Here is a 24,619-nt window from a genome sequence, read left to right on the forward strand (position 1 = left end):
ATCATCTTTAACAGTAATTTTAAAGACATGTGTCTTGTATCCACAATTACAGAATTTAAATAAATTCGATAAAATGTATGTAATTTAGGACAAATATAGCTTATGACAAACATAAATAGTTACTATTAACAATTGCAATAATTGTCGAATTTGACATTATTTGGAACACATCAGTTAAACTATTTTAAGTAATTTTTCAAAACTTTTTTTATATAAGGGCAAATGGGTTAAAATATTAACACATAGTTTATGCCAGAGTGCAGGCAAAGCTATCTATGAAAAAACCAAATGCAGACTATGTGCACAGTGCTGTCCACAATTTGAACCTTACACTTGATAACCGTGTTCAGGAAATACTTGAAATAAAATGTTTTAATGAGAAGACTGCAAGAGTCTATGCTTTCTTTGGACATAGTGTCAAGTGATGTGCCATGTTATCTGAATTAGCTTCTGCCTCAGAGCTTGTTAGTAACATTACTCTGAACACCATATGTTCACCACACTGGTCATGAAGAAATGAATAGCTTATTACTTTGAGGTTTTGCTACATTAACATAATAAAGGAGGTTTACAGAAAAATTTTCTTGGGTGAAAAAGTTGATAAATGTAATGAAGCTTTAAATTTAAAGAAAATCTTAGGCACTTATGATTTTGTATTTCTTGTTGTGTTCCAAACAAAAAGTTTGGAAACTGCCAATTCTAAATGCCTACACTCTAAAAAACATGCTTAGACAAGACCATAACATTCATAATTACTCAAATTATTTCCAAATAATTTTGAAGAAGCCAAAAAAAAGTGACACCCGAATGTCTGAAAAGCAGGGAGGGAGGAGGAGGGGGGGATGGAGAAAGTGAATTATTTTCATGAATTATGTGAGAGACTGAAATGAAAGACTGAATGATGTTGAGAGATATTTCAAAGTTAATGTTTCTATGGATGTTTGGATATAATTTTAGCCCAGCTGTCAAATTGCTTTCATAGCAAAGATGCAATCATTGCAAAGTTTAATGTAACTCTACCAAAGACACTTGTGTCAGCAACTGATGAGTAGCTGTACAAAGAAGCTGAGAAACTTGTGAAAGAATACAACAGGAACCTTTCTGTCATCTTGCTTGGAAAAATTACTTGCATTTAGAACAGGTCTAAAATCTCAGTTACTTATAGTGGAAGATGTGGCTAAATTACTGGTTGTTGATAATAGTGCTTTGCCGTCAAGTTTGTCTAAAATATGTGTGAAGATTGTGCTGTTTTAACCATCCCCATAATAGTATCAAGTTATTTGATGTTCCTTCCTGAAACTCAAAATAATTAGGAATTATCTGCATAGCACAAGGAGACAAGAAAGACTTCATGGATTTAGCAACATTATCTATTAAAAATGAGAGGGCTAGGAACCTTAATTTATGACCACTGATGAATTTGCACGGTGAAGGTACTTAGAACACATTTTAGTAATAGTGGTGAGTAGAAAAGAAAAAGTATTATTTGTGTGTGCATTAATGCATGTATTCGTGCATTTTATGTTGTTTTATTGGCAGGCCCAAATATCATGCTTGCCCTGGAATCCACTGTTCCCTAGCTCTGCAACTGCTGAGCTCTGACATTTCAAGGTCACAGTTTTCCAAGTTGATTTTCACCTTCAGAGTCTCAACTAATTCTCCCTTATAAGTAATCAGCAAATGGAGAACTTATCCTGCAGTTGGTTTCTCTGCCATCTGTACCAAAAAGTTCTTCCCATCCTGGGAATGGGACCAAAGGCAATTTAGCCTCTTCCTTGCTGCAAGCTGCCATCATCCTTGCCAGGCCTGGACAGAAGCTATCAAACACAACTCCCAACCCACAGGAGTGGCAGGGGCTAAGAAGAACAGTTTTCCTTGCATGCCTGTCACTCTCGCTGGTGACAGAAGGGCTCTCTTTGACAGCTGCTACTCCTGGTCTGGGTAGACCAGAGCTGATGACAGCTGACCATGGACACTGTGCCACCCTTCCCTCGCAGGGGAGAAGCCAAGCTGCCAGCAGTCAGGCTCACTGATAGGCTCCCTTAAGGGCAGAGAGGCACAAAGGATCAGTCCTGCTATTGCCTCCTAGATGGAAAGCACACCTTGCAGTAACGTTGTAGCTCTCCAGCCAGGGGGCTAGGTATATGTGCATGCCCCACAGAGCTCTGTATTTGTAGTGATACAACATGCTGAGGTGTAAGTGTCCTTCTCTCGCTGTGGAAGCTGGTAGTGTAATAATTACTCAATATGAAGAAACAAACAGACTAGCTCGGGCATTGTATCCATGTGTGTTCAAGTCATGCGATTCACACACCTTTCTGTGTACCATTCTCAATCCTTCAAGAGTAAGGCCCAATTTTGTTCCCATTGATATTAAATAGAGAAACTCTAATTTCCTTCCATGAGATTATCTAACATGAGCTAAAAGCAAAACACAAAAAGATGTTTTAAATAAAAAAAAAAAAAAGTTGGGTTATTTTAAAATAGTTTTTCCTTATGCTAAGCAGTGATCTCCCAAACTACATTTATGATTTAAATGTTGCCTCTTTCCTCCCCTTCATTTCCAAAAAACAGTAATTAACACAAGAGGGCACATTAACTGTCTGTTAGGTACCAATTTGTGAGCTTCTGGCTCATGTACACAATCACACCTAGTGTTTTACGATGACTTTTGCACTTGTATATATCTATACAGTACAAATCTGCACAATGAGATACCACAGTCTGCACACAGCAGCTGCCAAACTGGAAGCTAGCATTTTCACATTAGTATGGCCTCCTAACAGAGCCTACTGACACATGCAAGCTTGGCATTAAAACACTGCTACTTTCTGTCAGGCCAAGCTTCTCTTGGTCTGCTATCTGGTACCCTGTAAACCAGTACAGCCTATAACATGATCAGCAACTGGTGCTCCCACCTGGTCTAGTTTGGGTGAGGAGAGTGTGTGGACACCCAGCAGGACCAAAAACAGGACCTGTCAAAGGGTGGATGAGCTCCCTGAGCCAATGGCCACCCATATCTGGAGAGAGATGGGCACTACAGGTCACTTTGCCCCAAGAATCACCAATGATGCACAGCTTCTAAAGTGCCCTAACAGTTGCAGTAGCCTCAGGACTCACTTGACTTGATGTTCCTTCTAAGTTTACAAGCAAAACCAAGAAGATAGGGCGGGGTATGTCAGCAGGGAGCTCTCTGCCTTGTACTATCCTTACTGAACCTCTCACAATTTATTAAAGTAAACAAAAATCACTTGAATTAGTTTGACTTTTTCCCTTCTTAAAAAGTCAAAAGGCATAAGAAGAGCTTCTATTCTTCCTTTCTGGTACAGCTACTCTTTACCCCTGACTGAAAGAGTTAACAAGTGGCTGTAGGATATCCTCCTTGGCTTCCTGCAGGGAAAAATAGAGAGCGCTACATTTTCTCTTGCCTTCCATCTCTTCCATGCATTTACCTGAAGTTAGATGTTGACTATTCAGGCCAAGACATTACCACTTACCTTTGGGAAAGAAATAATTTCAAAGTTTAACCTATGGATTATCCAAACTCTAACCACTAAAATATTAATCTGGGAGGGCCAACTGTAGAATTGATAAAATAAATAATTTCCTTCAATAAAAACATTTTTTCAGACTTATAAACATACATTTAGAATGCTAATGGGCTATGTATTTATAAAAAAAAGCCACAGCAATTTGGAGGAAAGGAAAAAAAAAACATACATTCAATTCAGTTTATCCTTAACACCCTAATATAGAACTCATCATAGAAGGCTATAAATAAAGGCTATATTGGCTTGTTTGAGGTGCACGAACAGGCTTTTTGGGGACAGTGAAGTCCATATAGATCCACCTGTTATACTGCAGGAGTTTACAGGAACATTTCTGGTATAATTTTCCAATTAAGCTATTACCTGGCTAAACCTTTCACCAAATAGCCCTAGATTGTAGACCTTATTGGTTGAATTTTCCTTCCAACAGCCTAATAGAACATCACTTTCATTCGGTGCAATTTCATATACAGCAGCAACTTCAAATCTAAAAGGTCATATCTGTACTACAATTAGGTAATTACCTTCACTGATTATATCATTACTGAGATTCTCCTGTAACTGATCCAGGAAATACACAGATCTTTTTATCAAAGTAAGAGTACACGCAAAGGTTCAGTTTCTGAACCAAATTTTCATCCCATACCATTTCTTGCTTTAGAGAATTCAAATATACATTATAGTAATTAGTTCCAGCTTCAGGGTGATGTTAAATAGATATATCAAACACATGCACACACATGTGTGGATACCTGTACTTACTCAAATATAAGATGTGTGCCCAATAATCAGATTTTATATATGGAAAATTTATAAGCTTATAAGCATTGGAAGACTGTTTTGATTCCCACCCCCACCCCCTTCCAATGCTACATCAGAAAAAACAGTGGCTGGCAGAGGAGGGGGGAATCAGGTGCCCCCCCGCCCTCTGTCCCACTCACTTCTTCTCCCTGCAGACTTCCTACCCCCGACATCATCTGCATCTCATCCCCAGCTCCCCACAGTTTCTGCCCCTCATCCCACTCTCCTCAGTCTCTGCCCCTTCCCCACAAAGCCTCCTAGTCCCTACCCCTGCAAATGCTGCTCAGGCTGCTCCATCCTGGAGTACAACCCATGGAAGGTCAGCTGTTGCCTGGCCATGCAGCAGTATTAGGGCTCCTGATTGGCTGGACGGGGAAAGGAATTCAGGGGCAGAATCAGAGTCATAGCCACTGTCTTCTCCCCCTTCTGCTTCATATGTGAATCTAAGATGAGGGGCTCCCGCACCACATGCTGACTGGGGGAAAAGCCTCATTTTATATATATAAGTAAATATGGCATTTGAAGAAAATCAACGTATTTGGAGCTAGATTCAGCACCAATTTTATCGGTGGAAACTACAGTACCTCAATATGAGGATGGCAGTCTTCCAGTAAATAAAGAATTTATCTGTGAGCACAGTGGTGACTTGAAGAGCCCAATGGCAAAATCTGCATCTTGGACCGTAGATGTGGCAAACAGTTCCAAGAGTAAGGAGCAGATTCTGGTGATGTCAAATAACAGCTCTTTGCCTTTGTTCCTCTCATCTCTCTGCCCACATAGAGAGGTAGGTAGGTCTCTTTTTCTTTTTTCTTTCTCTTTTTTCTCTACTTTTTTTTTTCTTTCTCTCTTCCCTTTTTTCTCTCCTTTTCTGTTTCTCTTTTTCTCTCCCCTTTTTTCTCTTTCTCTTCTTTCTCTCCCTTTCTTCTCTTTTTTCTCTCCTCATCTTTATCTTCTTTGTCTCCCTTTTTTCTCTTTTCTTTCTTTTTTCTTTCTTTACCTTTTTCTCTTTTTCTCTCTCTCTCTCCTTTTTCTCTTATTTCTCCTCTTTCTCTTTTTCTCTCTCATCCCAACAAAAAAGAATACGTAAGAACAAAGGTAGTATATGGAGTTTTATTTATTGTCACCAGGTTTAGAATTTTAATAAACCTGGTATTTACTGTAAAAAAAACCCAACATTTATGTTTAACTATATTAATACGCATGTACCCCTGCTCCAGTTTTGTTGTTTTGTTTTTGTGGTATGCTGGCACTCCGGCACCTTACAAGGTAGACATTGTGGTTTTTTGGGCACTCTGGCCAAAAATGTTGCCCATCTCTGCTTTAGATTTTACCCTGGAAGCAGAAAATGCAAGGTTAAGTCCCTCCTCATCCTCTGGGGGTATACTGCCAGGAGAATGGCTCCCCAACAAGACTAGACACTAGACTCAATGGGACTACTTCCTTCCCATCTGTTGAAGCTGAACTACTGTTCAGAAAAAAATTCAAGACTCCTTGGGCAAGAAATAGGACACCCACGGAGAGGTAGGGGGAGTGATGGAAGGGGGAGTCTTGGATTATGGTGCTTGCTTTCAAGACTGTTAGATGTAAAAAGTAACAGTAACAGTTAGCAGATCTGCTAACAGTAACAGTTAGCAGATCAAAATACCTGAGCACTCAAGATCAAAATACCAAATCACAGGTCACTTTTTCTCCCCTCAAAATTATCTGACATCTCAGAGACCTCATTGAGTTGAACCCTAAATCATCTACCTTCCAAAAGCCTGATCAGCAATCTTAGCTGTCCGGGAACCAGATGCTCAACAGAGAACTGTGTCAAAGTGCATGGGAAGAGGAGACTGCCCTGAGCAGCAGGCACACATAGGTATGCATGCGCCAAGAGTGCTCTTTGCTTCATTCCTTATCTTTCTTAGAATTGTAACTGGAAGTCAGAACCACCAGACAGCAAAAGAAAACCTCTTCCTCTTAAAAAAAATTCTGATTCCAGAATGTTTGTTGTGGGTCCAAGCTGCTATTTGTTCGAGCCCACAGTTTCTTTTATACTAGGGAACCACAAAAAAGAAATAAAAAGCATGCCACATAGCATATACTGAGGCAGTGTGGCTGTACTGAACAGGTGGAATTTGAACATGATGGAATCTACAGGAAACCCTTAGGAACAATGGAGGCCAGTGAGGGGCAATGAAAATATGCAAGATATAATGTATGTAGATAGAAATACAGGATGCATATCCTGTAGCTCTACAGCAGACTGGAAGTCCTCTTTACCAGTTACAGTCAAGATTGATTTTAAAAGTCACTAAATTATTTCCCTCAAACAAAAGGATAGTAATTCCCACACTGAATCCATCTGAATGTGAATCTGAATGGAAATGTAGATAATTTCTAATCCCAGTCTCTCTTGCTAACAACTGGAATAAGAACTAACTGCATTATTCTATGGTGAATTCTTTAAAATGCATCCATACCACTTTCAAAATTGCCTGGAATGTGTGAAAGGTACAGGAAGGTTATTAGTTTTAGATATATAATAAGCTTCCTGCTTTCCATGGTGAAGACATGAAGCTCTTGTGACTATAATCAGAAGAGACTTGCCAATAGGTAGAGGACTCCCTGGGAGTCTCTCTCTGTTAGATTTTTTCTGATTGATTCAGTCATGGGTCATCAAAAATATAGACTGGTTGGTCTACACCTGTGCAAAAAGGATGCAAAACACTCAACAACAACAAAAAATACTGAAACCAAATATTCATCCCTGGCTTAAAGCCACTGCAGTTAATGGAGACACACTGAGAATAAACTGAACTAGATATCCTTCCTTCCTTCAGCTGAAACAAGTCCATTTTACCAAGTTGTTCTTACATATGTATTATTTTCTGTTTCCCTTCTTAAGATAATTAGTTTTCCCACAGCTGGCTACATTCAGGTTTAGAACTTGTTTATACTTACTGCTAATGTTAGCGTTTTCTACTCCAATTAGGCAACTGCTACATACTATTAGATGAACTATTTGTTAAATTGCTTTTGGTTGTTGTCACAGAAGCAACTATCTCCCCCTACGATAGCTAAACTATTTGAAATTAATATGTAAATATGTAAAGAAAAGAAGTGTGTGGGGGGGTGGAAAATGGACAGAGAAGGGTCATTCAACAGCAAAGTACATTTTAATGCAAGGTACTGGAGTCCTGGTCTTATGGCTTTAGACTGTTCCCAAAAGTGGCAGGGACTGCATACATATAGCCCACTACTACTAAAAGAATTAAAGACCTACTAAAAGAATTATAAATATTGGATCCCCTATGCAGAAGATCTATCAGTTTAGCACTTGGAATAGCAACTCTTTTGACATGGCTGTCTAACACTGAGTAAATATTACCTATATTCTGCTCACATATGGTTATTTATCCCACTTATACTATAATGAGGCACCAGAGCATTTTTAGGCCATTGACTGTAGAACATCAAAACGTGTGACAGTCTACTTTGTTAAATAATAATTATAATCTCTATTGCTCTTTAGTTTGCTCATACTAGACAGCCTTTCAGAGTAATTAACAGCTAAAGTGAAACTGAATGTTTAATCAGCCTCCAAAGCTGTTTATTGCACAGTGTACTGCTAGAAATTTTTTCCTTGAGCATATGTACTACAGCAATTCTATCAGATCAGCAAGAAAAATATTACCACATTTTGTTTTCCTAGATACTTTTGTCCTTTGAGATTAAATACTTGGAATAGTTCTGTTATAGAAGAGATAGGATTAGGTTAACAGGTATACAGGTCATGTACTGATGCTGAAGTTGAAAAACGTTTTTTACTCACACATTTACGTGGCATAATGTTATATAATTCAAAATGAAGGAACAGAAGATAGAGAATAAACATTATTTAGCTGCACTAAACAAACACACCGTGCTTTACTATTCACTGTGTATTTTTTATATTCCAGAACACCGGGTTTTGGTGAGGGACCTACTTATATCTAGGGACCTACTTAACTTGTGGTGAGACAAAGTCATTTTCATGGGCTGCTTGAAGCAATAAGGGCTAATTTTACAAGCATTTCTTGGCAACTCCATCCCTTGCCACAGATTGGCAGAGAGACCCCACCATCACCAGACAGTAAATCTCAAACACATGAGAGTGGCTAAAGGGATTGCTTCATTGCCTAAGTATCATGATAAGGACTGGGAGATTCTAAAACAACATATTATATGAATAATACATTGGGTTTTTGGGGGGGCTTGATTTCATGGGAAATCACAGCCAGCAGAATATTACTCAGTGATCACAGATACCATCAGGTTTTGTGGTTTCTGCAAAAACCACAAAACCACAAATCAAGTAGGTCCTTAGTTATATCATGTCATATGAAATTTCTGTATCCAACTTTGAAGTATTTTAATTTGAGCTTATATCCAATAGTTTAGTTTAGTTTCTCTTCCTCATTGCCAAATAGATTTATAAAGCAAAACAAAAAAGATCAACACAATGACAAAATGCAAGTGAATTGGCTCTGCAGTTCTTCAGACTTCAGAATAGTGCTAGTCATTTCAATCGTCTTCAATTCACAAAAGCCATAGTGGAAAAATAGGCTGTGCAGAGCAGAGAATACCCAAAGACTTGAGATCTCATTTTAAGTAATTATGTTTTATCTGCTACTTCAGTAAAAAGTTGATGTTAAGAGGTGCACTGCATCCAAACAACAAACTTGAAGTCATTCAAAATAAAGGTTAAAATAGGTCGAGGGTAAAGAGGCAGACAATATAGGCAAAAAGAAAATGCACATTTGAAGTCAGACACAAGCAACTTAACCTTATCATTTGTTTAGTTATTTACACAACCTCACACTATTTTAGTCAAATCGCAGGAAAAGATACTAAGAATACATAAGATGCCACCTATAATATTGGAACTCTAGGAAGGTTTATTAAATATAATGGGTGCTAGCTTTATAGATCTCAACAGAAACATTTTCCCTAATACTTATTCTTGCTGAGGGTAGGTTTGGCCTCAAAATAAAAAGTCATAAACTGATATTAGTTACCACCAGCCACAAGGTACAAAGTTTAGACAAGGTCAAATAGTATCATTAAGGCTCAAATAAGCTAGGGACAGACATTCAAAAAGCCTGAGCCTGAATTGATTCAATCTTTGCAGGTTAGTCTAACCTGGCTAGGTTGAATTAGGTTGTGACTGCACAGACATCCCAGAAGCAGGCACATGCAGACTAGAACCCAGGGGGCGTTAGAGCAGCCCTCCCTTCCATTCCACAGTGATAAGCTAAGGAGGCATGGCCAGGTCCAAGCAGGACGCCCTGATTAGGGAGGAGTTTTCCACCCCTCCCTCTTTCTGACCAGCCCAGCAGGGAATTGTTAACACAGTGTTTATCACCCCCTTAAGAAAACAATAGAGGGACTGTTGAGACACTGCAGGATATGGACGTGAGGCCCCGTGTCCTGAGGACATCCACTTGTCTTGCTGGTGTCAGGGTAGGGTTCAGTTGGTGAAATTGTGTTGGGCTTCTGTCCCGCAATCTCGCCTGCCATGTCTTTGATTATTTTAATTAAGTCTGGGAGGGTGATGATTTCCCTGACCCAAAGCCGGCTGACACTCCTCCTTATGGGCGGTGAGACCAGACGCACAAAAAAAAAGAAGGGGCCAGAAGCATAACAAAACACACCTTGCAGTGGCTCCTTAGTCTCTTTCCTGGTTCCCTTTCCGGGTATCTCGATCACAACTCCAGCGGTTGAGTGTTTTTTTTCTCTTTTTTCTGCGCCCTCCATCAATTACTGTCCTGACAGCTTAATCGTGTACCAGCTACAATCAATTAGTGCAGAGCCAGGGTTTCTGCTTTCGATCTCCCCTCTCTCCTTCCTTTTTTTTTCTGAGCTCCTCTGAGCTCTGAAGACCTGATGAGTCTTTTGCCCCATTCCCAGGGACTTCAGCCTTGGGCAGCAGGCTGCTGGTTCTCCCCATTGCCCTGTCTCTCTCTCTACATCTTTCTTCTCACCGCTGCCCACCGCCCAAAATAGCACCTGACCGCGTAATTGCACCAATTTGGTGCACCCGGAAATGCAATAAAGCTCCATGGGAACAGATTGGGAGATCCCTATGAAGTACAGTGAGCCTGTGATGGCCAGAGGGATCTTCTTGTTCAGGGCTCTCCATAACGTGGGTATACTTGACCTTCCCACAGGGACATTACCAGCTACCTGTTGATTCTGCTTTTGTCCAGTCTGCCTCAGCACAGACCATAGGCAGCGTGTGGTCTGTTAGCTAATGCTGAGAGGTGTCTGTGTAAGGCTGAGGGGATGGTGAAGGGAGAGAGGTAGCAGGGGGAAGCCAGACTGATGCCTGCATCTCTGCCGAACTCCAGCCAGGGAGCAGAGGGGAGGGGCCAACCCTGCTGTGGAGCAGAGAATCCTGCCCAGCCCAGAGAGCATTCTGGGGGAGTCTGATTTAACTTAAACCAGCAAGAGGTCTGGGACAGACATTGCATAAACTGGTTTGATCCAAATCAGTTAAGTCTGATGCTACATTCAACCAGGTTTTTCTCGAACTAGTTTCAGCCATTTTCAAACTGGTTGATGTATACTGAACATCTATTCTGTTACAGGCTTAAACCAGTTTCTGATCACTTAAACCGGTTTATGTAATGTTTGTCCCTAGCCATAAAGACAAGTTCTCAATCCAATCTGCATCCCTAGGTATTTCTTTGAGGTGGTGTGGATTTTAAACATGCATTCCTTAATATAGGATTTGGGAACTTTCCTGGGAACTGAATAGAGCACAATATCATCATAAGGAAGACTAATAGCAACAGCTTTCAGTTTTTCAGTCATTCTAGCCATAAACAAATATAGAACAATTTTTGCAGTTAGAAACTCATGACAGTAATATTTCTAATCCTTTAAGTAGGGACAAGAGCACCTTCAAAATCAAACATGATACCAAAACCAGTTTCCTGGGTAGAAAAACAAAGGCATGGAAGAAATAAAATCCCCTGCTAAGATCTTAGGCTGTCACTGCAGAGGAATATTTCCCTGGGGGAAAAAAACCTAAAAAATTACGGACCTTTAACCAGAAGAGAAGGACTCTTCAGTGAAGAGGTGGTTACTCATGTATAATCTTCTAGGGCAAATATATATAGGGCTCTCCCCTCCCCCCTCGCCTTAGCACAGGCAGCATGAGGAGGTAGGGATAAGATTGGTCAAGTTCCTCTGGAAGGCAGAGTCAGACAGACAAACTTATCCATAATCAAATTAGGCAGAATCAGAAGCAGAGGAGCATGCTGTATTCTAGCAGCAAAAGAATACACCTGACTTTTGGTCACAGAACTATTGGGCAGAACGCTTCTGTTTTATTTTGAAAAATAGAACAGCCCAGGTTAACTTGGTTAGTATTACATGAAGTAGAGCAGGATATGAGTTCTCCTCCTTCATCCCTAACAAAACTATTTTCCTGCCTTAAAAGGGAATAGTGATTAAAATTAATCTAGGAATGGTATTTGTTATACCACTTCAAATCACTAACCACAAAGGACATTTATGTTTCTGCCTGGAATCCCTCTTTCCAATTATTTTGACTATATAGAAATTTAGCCCCATCATTTAGGTAACAAACTTTATTCACCTTCTTACAGTTTACCTATTGTTAATCAAATCTATTGATGTCTTACTTTCAAAATTAAATGAAAACCAATTTTAATTACAGCCTATTTAAAAGCCTACAAATATGAAAGATGATTTTTTTTAACAGGTAAGCAGGTGTTGGATGAGTTTTTATAACTAAGCAATCTTTGTAAATGAGTTCCTATTTTTGCATCTTTCCAAAAGTAGACCTCCTACTGTGGAAGTGTGTTTTGTTTATTTTTACAGTAAGCATATGACAAAAGCCAAAAAGTGTTGTTTTACTCTACATTACATCCTGATCAACCCAGTAACTGCCCACTTTAAGACCCATATGCTGTTAATAATGCCTGCACTAACAGAAGAATGTCTGCATTTAGAAAATTCTCCACTCAGACAAATTTGTTCAGAGGCCTGAGGAAAAGCTCTTCTAAAAATATCACCTACCAACAGAATGTGTGTTACCTATAACCATGCATAAAAACTGATAAATAAAATAAAGCAGAAATCCATGTAAAATGGCTTGTCCTTTTACAAAAGTATAATGTTGTGATTTTAGAGCTTTCAATAACAACCTGGAGGAAGCAAAAGACTTGAAGCTGGAACTCCTCAGTTCTAATCCTACCTATGTCAACTGGGAAACTTCACTTCTTCTGTGCCTCATTTTTCACCCAAAAGCAAAAGAAAGCATAGGGTTCTTTTAAAGATCCAACAGTTAATATCTGTAAAACAACTGACAAAGACAAAGCACTTTAATCAGAGCTAAATACAGTCAACTCCACTTCCACACCTGCTTAACTGAACAACAAAGAAAAGGTACTTTGCCTAACTGCTTACATTATAACAAATATCAATTATTTGTATGTCAGTTGAGTACATAAAATGTTTGCGTGCAAAGCTTTTTTCAGTCCCACTCTCTACTTTATAATTGCACTCCAGTTGACTGAATAATAATTTGTGTATAATAACAATAAATGATGGAAGAGAAGCAAATGTCAAAGGGCTGCTATTAGAGGCCTCAAAATGATGGGAAGTAATCAGTTTAAGGGATGCCAGCAGTACTGCACTCACAATTAAAATGTTATTTTCTCAAAGTAAGAAACATTCATTTAGTTCAGATACATGCATATTTCAGTCTTAAGGCTACACACTTACTACACTATAGTCTGTTTATACCTAAGTCCAGCAGGTACAAAATAGAGATCTAGGCGAAAGGAGGACTCATACTGGTAATCTTTTCAGCACCATTCTGCTCTTCCTCCAGACCACAAGGGAGCCCCTAATAAGGGCTGAGACAAGGAACACATAGATGGGAAGAGACTGTAGGATCGATACATGTCAACTATTATGGACTCTTCGGAATTTATTTTTGGACTAATCAGTCCCAGACAGTATAACCTTTCCCAGACACTGTTAATGCTGCCAAGGTCTTAAGAGTGTGTACCTGCTGAGGGTAGAAGGAGGTGGTGTTGTTGGTGGTGGTAGAAAGACCCAGGAGTAAGAGAAAAAGACAATTTTAGCAAGTAAATTTTCACTGTAATTTCTCTACCCAAGTTTCCAGTAAGAGGTTCTGAAAGGATCGTTGTAGCAAACTAGTAATGTTACGCTCAACACTTGCTAAAAGAGGGAGTCAGAACAGTGTTTGGGAGAGTCCAGGGACCAGTCGTGTTACTGAGTTGTTCTCTGAATATTATTACACCATGCCACAAAAAAAATAGCAGTGATGTGTACACTGGGTAGATGTAAATCTGTAATAAGTATAGGTTCTGAACATTCAAATGCTTAACTGTGTGACTATTCAATAGGACAATTAATGTACAGATATTTACAGGTCGAGACTCTAAAGAATTTTTCATTTATGAAAATTATTCCATTTTTAATTGAAGTATGTGTACATTTCATGATAAGAAACAGTTGCAACAGAATGCTGAGGCCTTGTTACATGAGCTTAATCTAATTTAGAGGCAGAAAGTTAAAGTTTGAGCATAAATCAGAAGCAGACACTGTTCTTCTGTATTTTATTATTCGAATTATTTATAAGATGTATGGACTTTAAAAATCAAAGTACTCTTTAAAATACTATTTCTATTTATTAAACTATCAAACTCACATGGACTGCAGTACTCAGCATCTCACAAAATAGATTGAAAAATGTAAGTACCTTGCAATTAGGAAGTTGTTCATAACTATTCAAAACCCTAATCCTTAGGAACAATGAATGCATTACAAATACAACACTTGCACATTATTCATAATTGTATATAGCTTTACACTGATAATGTATTTTAAAGATGTGGTGCTTTAAAGCCACAGCATGCAAGTAACTGTTCATGTAATTTTTTCTCATTAAGCTCACTAGGACTGTAAGTCACGAGTAAAAATTACTTATATTTTAAGACATTGAAAGACAGAGCTCTGGCTTATCTGTGAAGCTTATCATCAAAACCCTCTTTGGGGCAGGAAAGGTCTTTTCATTGCCCATTTGTACAATCCCTCATCAGGAATCTGCAGTGCTGAATTCCAGTAATATTTGAATGCCCAACACACTAAACAAAAAATTCCCAAACATACCAGAGATGAGCTCCATGGTTGGATGCATCAGAAAGAAAAAGCTTCAGTGCTTAATTCCAAAACCATGGTTGAGTTCAATCTATATTATTTTACATGAAAAACAGTTTGGGTTGTAGGAGGCGTGTCCAGATGAGTGCACATGTGTAGCATGAGGTACTGCAGACCTGCCTGTGGTGCTGCACACCACATATGCCACACATGCAGGTGTTCCCCATGCTGCCACTTTGGAGCAAGGGTTTTTTTTATGACCCTGGGAGATCCCAGGGTAAAAAAAACATGCATTAAGGATGGGGGTGCACGTGGTGGAAGGGTATGCTGCCGGAAACTGGAGCCTGCCTGGCTAGAGCCATACTCCGGCCACCGCATCACTGCCACTGAAGCCCCAGAAAGCCCCCAGACCTCTAGGTAAGATTGCTGGCGTCAGCCCAGGTGCTGGCCCCAGCCTCCGCTACTCCACCTGGGCAACATGCCACACACCAGAGTACATGGAAATTCCCCAGGGACAAGAGGCAGTGGCACAACTATATGCTGCTGCTGTTTGTCACCAGGGACATGGACATGCACGCTTGTATGGATGCACCCTAGAAGTCTGAGTAAGAAATTCTGGTTTAGTCTTAAAGTCTAATCCAACTATGACAGAGTCAGTGGAAAAATCTCCACTGATTTCTAGTTCCTACTGACTGAGAACTTTTCTAACAATTAAGGGAATTTAATCAGTCCTACATAAAAGCGGTGACCAACTGTACTGCAAAGACAAATGGTGTTAGCCTGAAGTCAGACCAAAGGCAGGGCAGGGTTATATTTTAGAGACCAACTTGTTCAGGGATAAGCTTTCATAAGTGACAGTCTAACTCTGTCAGGTACTACAAAATGTTTCATACAGGAACAGGTTTTTTCATGTTTCATAGCATCTGAAGAAATGAGCTGTTATTTATGAAAGCTTATGCCTCTCTGAACAAGATGGGTACCACCCTGCACAGCTGTATAACAGCTGAAGGCTGAACAGTGATTTCTGTTTGAAGAATGATTCAAAGTACTTTAAAATCCACATGCTCAGATTGTCTTCCCATTTCCTTCATCCTACAGATGTGCACAGTACTGTTAAGGGTCCAGTTTGGGTCAATATTTGAACAAGATATTCCCAAAATAGACCCTCCCCCCCAAATAAAGCATTTCATAGAAGTCAATGGGCTAACATTTTGCAAGCAGCTCAAACTCCAATTTTCGTTCTGTCATCTTCTATCTGATACAAGTTGTAACATTTTTAGTTAGGGCTTGATCCACTATTTCTCAGAGAAAGCAATATTTAAAAAAATTAGAGGAGGAGTTTGGCAAGTGCTCTTCTGGACAGTCAAAGGAACTGAAGACAGATGGAGAAGCCTCAGCAAGATTTGTAGTTTTCCTAGTATTGTGAGTTAACTTTCACATTAGTCTGCCCAGGACTAATTTAATTTGAACAACATAGGGTGCATTTGTAGATGCAATTACCACGCTTGAATTTTCTGTGCAGAAAACTTAGGTGCTGCCATGTTCTGCACTGCTGCAGCAGCCAGGGGGAGCTCCAGGCTCCTCTGCGTGCCAGCCCTGGGCTGGCAGGGGACTCTGGGGAAAGTTCTGGGCTGGTAGGGAGCACAGGGATCAGGTCTGGGCTCCAGGGGGTGGGGGAAGGAAAGGAGCTGTCCCTGCTCTCTGGGCAGCTCCCTCCCAGCTGTGCAGAGATTGGAGCAGAGACAGGAGATGCCCCTGGAACCAGGATGACTGGCCCGCCCCCCTGAGGCTTGAGGCTTAGCCAGGCAGAAGCTGTGGCCCCCCTCTCTGGGTTCTCCCAGTCAGCATCTATACATGTGCTTTGGTGCATTAGTTTAAAACGCCATTTTCTACCATCTGTTTCTGTATCTGTGGGTACTAGCAAATAACACTTTCAGTTAATCTACTGCGCAGTAATTGCTATGCATGTGTAGCTGGCAATGCTTTACTGTACATTAGATTAGCCTAATGCACAGTAAAACATCTCCCACAGTATATGGAGTGTAACATTTCAAACTCTGAGCAAGATAATTTAATGTTTGGGGGTCAATTCATAGTGCAAGCTTATATTTGAAAACACCATGACTAATTTTTGTTGTAATCCTTTTTAAAGAAAAAAAGAAGCACATGTTCTAACCATGCAGATTGTATTACCTGGTGTATTGGCATGCTCTGATGATGACTGGATACTCTTAGAATCCCTCTGTCCTGTGTCGGAGGCTGGATTCCTTAGAGCTGTCTTTTGTTCCTCACTTGGAACATGGCTATGGGAAGAAGTGGAGGGAACAGCAGGAAAGAGCTTCTTCAGTACTTTCGCTATGAAGACTGTGGAATAATAGAGACAATTTAAATAGGTAAACTACTTAAGTCTCTATTTTTATACTTCCTTTTCACCCTCTGATTAATAAAGGGCACTTCTCTTTCATCCCACTAACACTGCAAGTCACCATTTTTCAGGGACAGCTAACATGGGCAATCAAGTTGAAATAGATGTACTGGGAAACAACTTGACTCAAGAGAGTAGGTATAACACTTGCCATAGATCAGCAACAGGGTTTGAACCCAGAACAGAGAGAATGAAAAACCACATGCACACACACTCTGCTTGAGTGAAAGTTATTTGGCAGTAGAGGAAGCAGCTGTCATGTCCGGCTTATATTATGACACAGGGCATTTTTACAAGCATCCTACACCAGGTTTTTATGACTGCTTAAAATTCAGGTTTCTTATCTGGCACAGAGACATTTCCATTGAGCCACTGATTAAAATCAATAAACTACAAACATTTAATCATTTTAAAGTAACATGGACAGTGCCAACAGCATATGCCAACGTAATACTATAAAAGAGACAGTATTCTCACGACTCTTCATTTCCTACCATCCCATACCTGCAAGCTGATATCATCATGGTTACTTTTGTACCACACATACCTTTTCCCAAAAAATTATCCATCCAAAATTGGGATGCATGGGTTGGATGTGGAAGCTGATTTATACTCTAGAACACATACATGGGGACACTAAAGGCTGCAGGGGGCTGTGCTGCCCTGCCTTGCCTTCCCAGGCACATGGAGAAGGAGTAGAGTCTGCTGCTCAGGTCACTCGCTCTCTCCTTGCAAACTTCCAGTTAATATCTCCTGCCAATTCAGGAGTGGCTGTGACAAGGGTAAAGCTGCAGAGTTTGCAAGGAGAGTGAGCGATGCATGCACCCAGAAGCATTCAACTATAGTTGGCCCATGTTGTGGCAAGGAAGACTGAAAAATATTTTCTCCATTCTGCCTTTCCAAAACAAGGTGTGCGACTTATTTGGTAAGATTTGTTGTATGTGGGAATATGGTGGTTACTGACATGGTAGGATTACCAATTTTAAAATGTTACATACAAATATATGAACTAGATCCAAGATTGTCATCTTCCTCATGTGATGCCTGGGTATTCTGTCCACTTCAAAATAAATTTTGTTTTTATCATAGGATGTTGTTATCTGTTTAAGAACCTCTCAGATTCTGCTGTTCTACATAGTCAAACATAGACATTACAAAGCAAAAGGGGAAGAGATTTGGGGAAAAAGATCTAATCTTTAGATTTGACAAGAAAGGACATGTATACTGTGTATGGTAGCCTGCTGTGGATTCTTACAAAAATAACATTGTTACAGAAGGGTCAGTCAAGTGTAACTAAACATAAGGAAGTTTCCATTATAAAACAGTTTCCTAATACTACAACCTCCAAGCTTGACAGGTATGCCTGGAAATTGCTTTGAAATTTGTGAAAATATTTACTCCTTTAATACCACAGATAAAAGTGCTAAAGAGACCCATTTATAAAACTTTTTAAAAAGCCTTTACACTGAATCACTTGTGACAACTATTTTCTTGAAGAAGCAGGTCTGCATATGGTGAAAGAAGAGGCCCTTAAGTCAATGAGTTACTTTAAAAGCAAAATTCTGAAAATGGTGAACATGGAAACGTTTGGGTATATGTGACAGGTTGGGGTGCCTTGTTCAGGTGTAGGGATTTCCTCCATTCTATGATATATTCATGACTAGAACAAGCCAAGTATTTAAAATTCTTTAACCTTCAATATTAAGGCTTTTCAGCAGGGGTTTTCATAAAATCATAAAGAAGTAGGGCTGGAAGGGACCTTCAGAGGTTATCTAGTCCAACTCCATGCCTGCACTGAGGCAAGATCATCCCTATCCAAACAAATCCTATGCAATCCATAATCTGATCTCCACATAACACCGTCATCAAACTTGACATAACAAAAGTTAAACATGCACACATCAAGAGATGGAATTAAGCCTTAGAATTGCTACTTCATGTACTTTTAAAGAGAAATTTAGAAACACATAAACCTCAAAATGGACCCAAGCCAAATACAATAAAAAGATGCTGATGGATAATTCATCTAGGTAGAAGGAAGTACAGATCACTGTATACTACATAAATATAGCCAGAATTTCTTCATGGCAGGAAAGCAAAAGACAAGGTTCTACCAACAAATACTGTATTTCTCACCACTCTCAATTTCACCAACTTCTTGTGTTTACAAGTACTAATGATATTAGCTGTAAGCAGAGTGCTGACAAAGAATGGGAAAGGAACTGATCAGCAAGAAAAGCCATGTCGTGAAGGTCATAAAATAGAAGAATAAATTAAACATAGCTCAGGCACTAAACAAATCCTTTGCCTCAGTTTGCAGTAAGGATGATGATGATGGACATATAGCACAAGACAATACCAAATAGTACATGGAAATTTAAAACAAAAGAATTAAAAGACAAGGAGGTAAATTAAAAGTGAGATAAAATATGCCCCGGCAAATCACTGCAAACTGGCCTGATACCTTTGATGGCATAAAGCTGTTCAGACAAGAGAAGTGGGGGAGGAGGAGAGACAGGGGGAGGGCATATATCTGACTCTGGGCATTTGTTAAGCATTTGTTAAGGTGGCACAGGGGAAATTGGCTAAGATAGACTCAATGGAGACAACAGATCCTCTGTCAGAGTAACCTACTGGGATAGAAGGGAACTAACTGTAGAGTCACTTTTGCCCAAATCTGCAGGAGAAAAACAACTCAGCATGTCTTTGAACAACCTGATTTCTCCGGGTCTGTTTATACAGGACATAGATGAAGGGCTATCTCCTAGAGTGAATAATTGCAAAGATCTAGGCATAGAAATAGAAAAATAAACACGATATTTGTCTCCTTGAGTACCTTCCACTTTATAATGTGTTTGCTTTCTTGTTTGGACCAGAACCTGAGAAAATCCCTTGACCTCTTGTGAGTACTCCAGCCTTCCAGGCTTGTGTCTGTAATACTACCTGTCTTGATAGCCTCACCTATTGGGAAGATTGCCTTGAACCTGTTTAGACACTTCCATCATCTAGATGACCCCAAACCCTCCAAAGAAGTAGGATCCCTTTCCTGTGGGAGATGAAAGAGTTCTGTTACTCCAATAAGAACCTGCATCTTGTCTTTTTTGCAATTAACAATTAGCACTTTGTAAATGATAGTGTTTTCCAATCTTTGGATAGACAGTTCATGGTGATTAAATTAAGTGACTTCTATAAACTTGTAGCTCTACCCACATCCTTATCAAATGGACAAATGGACAAGCCTTGGATAAGGAAGTTCAAGACAACTGTCTTCCTGTCCAAGACCTACCATTGACTCTATAAGCATATAGTGTGTTCAGATGGTGCTATTGCTCAACTAATTACCTTTATGGATTGGTTGTCCTTCCCAGTCAGAGCCTACAGAAAATGTCGGAAAAATGCTTTGATATATTGATACAGAAATACAGAACAAGTACAAAGTAGTACACTCTAAAAGAAACATCAAGTACACAAAAAATAGCTAACTGGTTAGGCTGCAGTATCATACAAAAGGACCTAGAAATTACACTGGATTGCAATTTGAATGAGTCAGCAAGAGTACAATATGGTCCAAAGAGAGACTGGAATATATTAACAGAAGGCATAAATACAAGTCTGGGGAAGTGATTTTTCAGCTCTATTCAGAATTGGTGAGGTGATACCTGGAGTACTGAGTCCAATTTTGGGTACCATACTTCAAGAAATTAATTAGAATTAAATATCATAAAGAGTCCAGAAGAGAGCAAGAAATTATACATAAACTAGAAAATGCCAGGATTAAAGGCTGTAAGAATTAGGATTATTTAATCTAGAAAAGAGAAGACCGTCTAATAAGTCATCAAATACAAAAATGGTGGGTAAAAAGAGGGATGGCAATCAATTGTTCTGTGTCTACCCAGGACAATAATTAATGGGCTCAAATTGTAACACGGGAGATTTAGTTTGGATATTAGGAAAGCTTTTTATCTATGAGAGTGGTTAAGCATAGGAACACATTACCTAGAAAATGGCCAACCTGTGGCACTGGCACACACCAGACTTGGGAGGAGACAAGCAGCACAGTGGCAGGTAGGGGAGGAAGAAGAAGGCAGAGCAGCAGATGGGACAGGGAGCACAGGGAAGGGAGCAGAAAACAGAACAGCAGGTTAGGCAGGGGAAGGAGAACAGAGTAGCACTCAGGGAGGGTGCAGGGCTAATCTGCAGTACACCTGCCAAGAAGGTGAGGCCCCACTGCCCACAGCAGGGGTGTCAAGTCGCCTGTGGGCTACATCCAGCCCACAAAGCCCTATCATCTGACCTGAGAAGCCCTATCATCCAAACTCCAGTGCTGCCTGCAGGTCTCAGACTGGACCCACACGCCACATGTAGAACACACCAGAATGGGCCATATCCAGCATCTGCATGCACTGTGAGGGGTTGTATCTGACACGTGGCATATGGTGCTCATGCTGGATTGGTCCCATATGCCTGTTTTAGTGGATAGGGCTGGTCTGTGGCCCCAGTCTAGCTCCACACTATTCATCCAGCCTATAAGGATGGATGAATATGACCCCTGACCTACAGGAGTTGTGGAATCCACTTTATTGGATGTTTAAGTGCAGGTTTGACAAATATTTGCCTGGGATGACCTTGTCACAAAGAAGGATGTGAATTAAATGCCCATGTGACATCTCTTCTTTAATACAGTTTTGACACAGGATAAGAGTCTACATAAGGACAACTACCACAGAGCAGCTAAATGTACTACAATGTAAAAATGTAGTTTATGTTTTTACTCCAGTCCCTCAACTGGAGACAACGAAGGAGAAGAAAGATCCATCTGAGGCAGACTGAACCCATGCGATGCAGCCACATAAAAGACTAATGTGATTCAAGGTTATACGCATTTATTTTTGGTAAGAAGACAAGAAGACAGTACCATAAGACCTTATCTAAATATTCTGCACATTCACCTATGTGCAAGAAAGATGAGTTCATACAAGAACAGGTGCAAAGAAGGGCTACTAGGATCATCAGGGAAATGGAGAGCCTATCATGAAAGAAAGAGGTTTAAAGAACTTGGCTTGCTTAGTCTAAGAGAATGAATGCTGAGAGAAGAGTATACACCAGGGAGAAGAGATGCTATTTAAACTCAAGGACAAAGCTGGCACATGGACAAATGAGTATGAACTGGTCTTGAATACATTCAGGTTGGAAATTAGACAGTTTCTAACTAATCAGAAGAGTGGAGAGCAGTTCTGAAACAGTACAGAATTTCAACAGGATTAGCGGGGCAGAAATCCTAACTCAGTAATGATGGAGGTTGATACATAATTCTTTTCATAAACATGTCCTGGTTGCCCATAGCAAGTAACAGGTATTGACCCAAAGTTCACTTCCAAACCCACATACCTTCCAGGGGGGGTTGTTTCTTGCTTCACACACAAAACAAATGAGAGACCAGGAGAAGACTACTCTATTAACAACAGAGAATTACTACAGTAAATAAGGCTTAACCAGGTCACTTTGTAGTTTTACAGCAAATCCTTGCTATCTGTTTTATATAATGATAATACCACTCAATGTTATTTGAATTTATAAGGTTCTGAAGTACTTTAGTCTGCAGACAGAAGCAAGTCAAAACAAACAAATCATGAACGTAATTCAGACATCTGATGAGTCTATTAATTCCATTTTGTGAAATGGATTCAATAAATAAAATTAGAGTGCAGTTCACAAGTGAAAACAGAGGCAACATCTCTTTTTTCCCCCTAAACACTTTAATAAACTTGGCTTAGCTCCAAAATGAGGAAAATTGAAAATTCCTAATGTAGTGCCATATATTTCTACCATTGCTTATCTATGATCCCATTGCTTTCAGTGAGACACCTCTCTTATTTTGCATAAGAATGAAACCAGATATCATTAGAATCAAATTCTACTAACTTCACTCACAGGATTAGCTCTTTTGATACAAGCTGTGCTTCTTAAATAAAATGCATAGTTTGGCCTTTATTGGTGAATGGCAGTACACAGTTGAAAAAGGCATCACTGAATAGTATGTACACACACAATTTTCATTTAGGAGAGGACCCCTAAGTATTCAAATTTAAATATTGTTTGCTGAGTCTTTTAAAAGCCTTAATTATTTTACTGTGAAGCATAACGACTGTTCCTAGAGGCATAAGAATGATGATAAATGTGGCGTGTCTAGTAAGAAACAGAAGGAAATATACTTTTGTTAAAAGTTGAGATACTTTATAATATATTCCTAATTTATATACATTAGCTAAAAGAAAAACTGTACTGGAACCAAAACTCATGGGTCATTTCAGTCATAATGACTATGCTGGGTATACATCTTCCACTCTCTTCCCTTCTAGTCAAAACAGTTCTAAAGTAGTTGCACATGAATATAGACTAGACATTACTACCCCCCTCACTCCCCAGCACGACTACATTACGGAGGGCTGGAAGGGTGCTCAGGATGTCTAGTCCAACGCCCTGCTCAAGGCAGGATCATTCCCATCTAAATCATCCTAGAAAGCAGGGTAGATTTATACCTTAGACCAGTGCTTCCCAAACTTTTCCTCTGCATAGCCCCATTTATGGCCCCATTTCCTCAGCATGGCCCCTCACTCCCAACCCACAGCCCCCCACCCCCACAACCCTATCCTCTAATGTTGCAACCCCATTTGGGATCACAACCCACAGTTTGGGAACCACTGCCTTAAACTAATCAAAGTGACTAGGGACAGATATTATAAAAGCCAGCACCTGAATTGATTCAATCTTTGCTAACCTGCAAAGCTTGAACTAATTTGGAGGTGGATAGACATTCCCTTTTCATTCCAGAAATGCAGGCACATGCCTGCAAGGGCTCAGGCTAGAAGGCGGGGGATTCTAGAACAGCCCTCTCTACTCTTCCACAGTACTAAGCTGACCGGGGGGGACGGGGCGGGGTGCTGTGGCCAAGGCCTGGCAGGATGCTCCAAATTAGGGAGGGGTGTAAACCCCAATGCTGCCTGCAGTCCCAGGCTTTTTCCCCTGGCTGCTCCAAGGGCAGGGGTGTTGCTACACCCTGCATCTGTTGATACTGAGCTTTTTACTCTCCATCTCCCTGCTTCTAAAGACTGTCTGCAAACCAGGTCATTTCTAACACCTTTCTCTGTCCCCTCTTGAAGACTGACAGATTGCAGCCCAGCAGGGTTCTTCTCAGAACAAGGTTTATTGGCCCACCAAGCCCTACAAAAGAAAACATCTCTCTCATTGTTTCAATCCCTTTTATCTGTAAGGTGCATTTGCATTTGCAAGCCACTAGCTGTCTGCCCTTTGTTCCAGTGAAATTGGAAACCCATACAGACATCTCTCAACATTAGCTAGCATGGAGGAAGCGTGGCCAGATGCCAGGTCCCTGTATTGGGGTCTCTTCCATGGGAGAGGTGTGCGAGGGAGGATCCCTGCTTGAGCAGCCAGCGGGGGGTGGGGATGGAACAGGAGGAAGCCTGTGGCAGCTGCTGTAGTCCCTCAGCCAGCCCGAGCAGTGATCATGCTCTGGCTCAGAAGGAGAGGAGTGGGGCCAACCCTGCTGTGCTTCAGCAGACAGCCCCTCAAACATCTGGGATGCTGGGGGACTCTGGTTTAAGATAAACCAGGAAGGGGTCTGGGACAGACATTATGTAAA

The 24,619-nt window shown here is 40.3% G+C and overlaps 1 protein-coding gene across 2 annotated transcripts in view; it reads right to left on the reverse strand.

Annotated features, from left to right (window-relative positions):
- Positions 1-24,619, reverse strand: part of ERICH1 (glutamate rich 1) — a 137,350-nt gene that overhangs the window by 86,325 nt on the left and 26,406 nt on the right. For both annotated transcript variants that reach the window (XM_019537480.1, XM_019537479.1), the window contains exon 2: positions 16,728-16,898. In XM_019537480.1, the coding sequence (XP_019393025.1) occupies positions 16,728-16,898 (171 nt within the window). The remainder of the gene's footprint in view (positions 1-16,727; positions 16,899-24,619) is intronic.

The sequence above is a fragment of the Crocodylus porosus genome, unplaced genomic scaffold (assembly GCF_001723895.1).
Source record: "Crocodylus porosus isolate Cpor-Errol unplaced genomic scaffold, CroPor_comp1, whole genome shotgun sequence".
In the NCBI taxonomy this organism is placed as follows: Eukaryota; Metazoa; Chordata; order Crocodylia; family Crocodylidae; genus Crocodylus; species Crocodylus porosus.